General features: G+C 37.5%; 1 protein-coding gene across 7 annotated transcripts; it reads right to left on the reverse strand.

Moving 5' to 3' along the window:
• LOC134215137 (uncharacterized) lies at positions 1 to 4,589 on the reverse strand. 7 transcript variants are annotated; one of them, XR_009980042.1, is made up of 4 exons: positions 4,435 to 4,589; positions 3,965 to 4,143; positions 1,820 to 1,959; positions 1 to 457 (listed from the first exon to the last, which is right to left on the reverse strand). XR_009980042.1 is itself a non-coding variant. In XM_062694389.1 (3 exons), the coding sequence occupies exons 2-3, from the start codon at positions 1,832 to 1,834 to the stop codon at positions 14 to 16; spliced, it is 459 nt and encodes a 152-aa protein (XP_062550373.1). In that variant the 5' UTR covers positions 1,835 to 1,959; positions 3,965 to 4,589; the 3' UTR covers positions 1 to 13. The 7 variants fall into 7 exon arrangements, 3 of the variants coding, with proteins under 3 accessions (XP_062550373.1, XP_062550374.1, XP_062550372.1); XR_009980043.1 differs by having other exon boundaries at positions 4,455 to 4,588; XM_062694389.1 differs by having other exon boundaries at positions 3,965 to 4,589.
• Between the last annotated feature and the right edge of the window lie 1,009 nt (positions 4,590 to 5,598).

A 5,598-nucleotide genomic window follows, 5' to 3' on the forward strand; every position in this document is an offset into this window, starting at 1 on the left:
ACGTTCAACATATCTAATAATTACTCATGTAACTTAACTCGAAAGGCTTGGTAGAGCCAGAAAGCACCACCAGAACTACACTATAACAAAAAATATTATAATTTTTTTCCGAACGCCTTGGTAGGCCAGAAAGCGCTACCAGATCAGATATTAATCTTCCGTTGTCGTTCCGATCCGGTAACAGCCCGACATTTAAATCGTCCATGGTTGGTATCTCGTTCTTAGCGACAATCTCGGATCCAGCGATAGCTCGTAGCGTCCATCCAGTTTTGGGGTCTTCATCAGCCAGCACCAGCCGACTACTCTTGGCTTCATTGACAGTCAGTAGCAGCCGACAAGTCCTGGCCCGAACCACAGTCATCGATGGTCTTAGCAGATCCGATAATCTTTGTACATCCTCAACGATCTCATATTGATTCGGACAGGCAGTAGATGTCGCATTATTTCCAACCATGTTCTGTGAATAATATCGAGAAATTCGTTTTATAAATGATGATTTAACATGTCGTTTGGTTGCTTGAAGTATACAATGCTTAAGCCGCTTAAAGTTAATCAAACAGACTAACACAAACTTCACGTTAATATATGCTTTTTCTGAAGGAAAATTGTCCTCCAATGTCAAGTTCTTAGGAAACAAATGCATCAGGTCTTCAAAGCTAATCTTGCATCTTTTGCATAGAAGACCATTGTCAAACGCTGTAACGCCTGGCAATCCAAAACATGCAATAAATTTGATAAACTTTATCAAAATCACTAACCAGTTGTAAATTTTCAACCACCACTTTACCTCCACCCTTTTGGAGAAATTATTCACTGCCAAAACATTTGAAGCAGGTTTACGTTTCAAAATTTTAATAATAATTTGATGTTTTGAATTGATTGCCACACTTGCATAGACGTCATAAACAGCAATAAAATTTGTGTTCATTTCAACAAAGTGCACCGTGGTTTTAACTGTTCGTTTTATTCCAAAGACACCAACTTGGCTGCCATGTAAAAGTTTTAAAAAATCTTGAATTGTCTGAAGTATGCTCACTTTGTCTTGGAACAAAAAACACACGTCAAAAAATCTTAAAATTTGTCCATTTACCAAAATTCTTGCATTATCAGTTCTACCAAGCCCAACAGAATAAATCATTTCTTGTATAATATTATTATTTTTGTTTTCCCTGGCATTGACCAAAGATTTGTTAGATAAGTTATTTATTTCACTATTCAAACACTCATCATATCCTGTGGGAACTGATATATTGAAAGCTATCCGCGAATAAAAATCATTTGCAAAATCCATTTCCAACGAAAGTCTGCACAGAATTTTGGAATCAAACAAAGACAAATTAAAAATGTTCTCCCTCGAACTGTAGGGAATGTCACAATCTTTATAAGTAATTGGAAAATTATTTCCTTCTTCACTATCAGCATCACACACAGCTTTACTCAAATAATTGACAAATACATCACCAGGTTCAATCTTATCTGCAATTAGTGCTTTAATTTGTTTTCCAAACATATTGCTTAATGGTAAAAAATCACCAAAACAAATTCTACAGTTGATGAGAAAATTATCCAACCACGTTCTACTCAGCAAATAAATAAACTGGTAGTCACAATCAAACACTAACAGTTGATTAGAACTTTTACACAAAGGTAGTTTGAATTGCAAGATATACACATTTTTGCTCATCACTGTTACCGAAGAGCTACAGTCAACCTCCATCTGCACCAAATTATTTTCAATAGAAACATCTGGCAAACAGGAATTACTAGAATTATTGATGGAAGAAATATGCATACATTAACTTCATCGTTCCTATCTTACTTGAGCTTGTAGCATCTTCTCCGCACGTGTCCTCGTTGTCCACAGTAATTACAGATACGCTGATCGACAGTCCGTTGGTTTCCATCTAATTTGCTTCGTCGATGAGATGTACTTGCAGACGAACAGCGGTGCCTAAACTTCTGAGAATGGAATCCAAGTTGCGAGTTATGCTTATAATCCTCATTATTCGAATCACAAAATGGATACTTGGTACCGTCAACTGGGGGGAAGATGATCATTGAGGTGAAGATGATCATTTGATGTGTCAGTCAAAAGTGCCTAATTTTTTTATGAAACGGTAGTCAACAATATTCTCCGTTCAAGTAATGTTATCGCTAGGTAGAAATCCGAGTTTTTCGATTATAATCATGAAAATGTATTTTGTGGAAGAAAGAGAGAGATAGTCATAAATGACGCTATTTTCGTTTCAAACATTGACTTCGTAGACTTCTTTACGTAGTAAATTGAATATTCATACAAATAACCTAGTGTATTTTGACTACTAGGTCATAATAATTTTAGTAGAGCTGTCTTGATCAACTTCACCCCAAACCAGATTACTCAAAAAATGTGTGATAATTTAATTTATTTTAATAAATGCGAATGCATTTCAGAAAACTAAAGTTGTTGATTATTGCAACGTATAGCAGTACATGTTTTGAAAATATTTGTTTCGATTTAAAATGTAAACACACATTGTTATTACATGTTTTGTCTTAAAAACGATCATCTTCCCCCCAGTTGACGGTACTTATTGAAGCCACAAAGTCAACATTATTGTTAATCAAACATTTTGTATGATAAGTCGCCATTTCCCACGAAGCGATAATCCTTTCAGCCTGTTTCAATGTTAATTTATTTTCAGTAAAAAGGCGATGTTGAAGTAAGCCATCTTGCAAACCAACAAGGATGCGATCCAATATAAGGCTATTCTTTTGATCCCCAAACTCACATTGTTCTGCAAGATGTTTTAGTGAAAGTATAAAATCACTGGCAGATTCGCCAGGTTGCTGCGCCATTCTACTGAAATTGTATCTGTGGAGTAAAACTGAATCATCATTGTCAAGTCTCTCCTTAAGCTTTTGAATTAACACTTCATAGGTCACTTCTTCCAACAATTCATCTGTGGGAAACAGCTTACCTGCCATATCGAGCAAAAAATCACCTCCCAAAAATAACATCTGGTATTTTTTCTCATTTTCTTCAACTTTATTCACTCGGAAATGGCACGATAAACGTTTAATCCAAGAAGCGAATGATTGACCCTTACGGTAGGGCTCGATATTGGGAGCTACCACGTAGGACATATTCATCAAAATTTTAGAAAAAAGACAAAAACACAATATAATGTCACTCAAAGCCGTTTTCAACAAAAAAAGCAAACAATGAAATGGTTCAATACATTCTCTGACAAACATTCAAAGTAAGTTAGATATTGTAGGGTGCTGTCAATACGATACACCGCGCGGCTGTTGTGATGTTTCCAAAAGCGCATTTGCACAAGATTCCACGCGGCGTTCCACATTCGACAGGAACAACCGCACCTTAGGAAACGCCGCAATGTTATCTCCCCATAAGAATCGAGTATACGGGCAGCAAAAAGCGCGGTGCGTCGTTTCCTTTGGGGAGCGCCGCGTGTACTTTTGGGCAAATGCGTTAATATTGTTTTCTTATTGTGTTCTATATCTTTTGTTCAAACAATCAAAACTCGCCATGAATAAAAATGTTAAACGCACCAAAACACTATTATTTAGTTTTATTGTCAGTTCAATTGTGCAACTTGTCTTTAGCAAGCGAAAAATGAAATCACCAAAAATATTTACCAAATTTCCACTATCAACATGCCACTTTACTTGCACAAACTAATTACTTTTTTTTTAAACTGTGATTATGCGCTTATTCTTTGGCAATAGCGAAATCACCAATAATCAACATAACGAATAATAAAAATTCGATCATCAAAACTTCGCGGAGTTATTACTTTTCTCAATTAATTTCAATTACTATACTGCCGTCATACGCATATTTGTCCCATGTTTGCTGGGATTTCCTATATACATGGGACAATTATGCGTATAACGGCAGTATACTCTTGGCACAAACCAAAAAATGTTTTCATTCACCCTTTTGATCCGCTACTCTTACCTGATGCCACGAACAAACATCGATCCTTCCGGGCGGAGCGAAACAAAAACTGCAGCAACAATGGTTTGGTTGCTGTTCAACTTCTGTCGCTGTCCGTAGTGCGTTTGATGAAGAGAGCGCACCCGTAATAGAATTAAAATTTGCCGCACAATTCTTCCACCGTGCAGAATGATGAAAAACTGTTTAAAATAGAAAAGAAATACTCTTAACAACTTATCGAACAATTGTAGTACTTCACACAATTCCTGAAGAATAAAAATGTTTTATTAGGCTTTTATGTTTTCTTTTGTTGCGGGAACAACCACGCCAAAATCCAAATGGCCGTTCGGCTGGCAAAAGAACTCTTGCCACCACCGATATGACGCCAACCAATTAGCACTTTAATTACACCTCTTTCCTCCGGAACGCGAGACTGCCCAACCGATGTTGGTAGCGAATGGTGTCTCAGACGGTAAATCGAGTAAAATCACTTTGTCTAACGCTACCGCACCGTAACCAATATTTTCCTCGTCGCCACTATTATAAACTTGTAATTCCTCTACCGAATGTACTGAGACTTGGGGTGTTCGCGGGAGAGATAAATAAAACACTTGTGTACTGTTCGAGTGTCGAGTTGAGAAGACCTCAATTCGGTTTTATTTAGTTAGACGAAGAAGACAGCAGTGTTGCCTGCAGCGCTGACTGTCTGCTGAGTTATGCAACGTACACACTAGAGGCCTGAATAAGAGAAACGCGGATAGAAAATATGATTCTGCCAACACTGCAGTCAATCTTCTTCATCGAAGACCAACACATGAAAAGGAAGAAATGGTTTATGTAGATAAAATCTCACAATCCGCTATTCAATGTGTCCACATCACATAACAATAGAATCCAATAAACAATGCAATTTTATTTCATGATCTATAAATAACTTTCATATTTTATTGCAAACAAATGTTAAATTCATTAAAATTTGTTTATTAAAAAATGGTATAAAATCGAATTTAGCCGTTTCCAGTATTTGAGCCAACATATTGGCTGCTTGACAGGTCTCCTGCTCGATTGGCTGCTGTTTTTGGACGGTTCAATTGGCGGCACATATTGTGCTTCCAGTTGAAAACCGAAGTGAGCTCTCGCGACGATTGAGTTTTCTCACGTTTCCTTTTGTCGCAACTACGTCGCGACTAGTGCGCATCATGGCGCACGACGGTGGCATAGATGCGCACTAGTCGCGATGCAGTTGCGACATCAGGAAATAAGGAAAAACTCAATTGTCGCAAGAGCTCACTTCGGTTTTCAACTGGAAGCACAATACCTATCCGCGTTTCTCTTATTCAGGCCTCTAGTACACACCAGTCAAGCAGTTCGACGAACATTGACTCCACCCCCAAGAAAACGCTTCGGTTGCTGCTTTGTTTGAACGTGTGTGAAGTTGTTCGAACAACAATTTGACAGTTGGCGGCTCGGTTGGAAAAAATTAAAACGGTTTGATTTTGGTTTGAGTTGACGGGGGTGGAGTCAAGGTTCGCCGAACATGTTTGAGCATTTGTACACCGAAAAAATTCTTTATATTGAATATATTTGTCGCACACATAAATTTTTGCAATTTGGCGACCCAAATATATGCAATTTGTACCCACACATAAATTCAA

Source organism: Armigeres subalbatus, chromosome 2, assembly GCF_024139115.2.
Source record: "Armigeres subalbatus isolate Guangzhou_Male chromosome 2, GZ_Asu_2, whole genome shotgun sequence".
Classification (NCBI taxonomy): domain Eukaryota; kingdom Metazoa; phylum Arthropoda; class Insecta; order Diptera; family Culicidae; genus Armigeres; species Armigeres subalbatus.

Excerpts from the sequence above, each read along its gene's own strand:
- LOC134215137 (XM_062694388.1), bottom strand. The coding sequence starts at position 3,017 with ATGAGAAAAAATACCAGATGTTATTTTTGGGAGGTGATTTTTTGCTCG. Across the intron at positions 458-2,960 it reads TTTTTTGCTCGATATGGCAG|AACATGGTTGGAAATAATGC; the intron begins GTAAGCTGTTTC and ends TATTATTCACAG.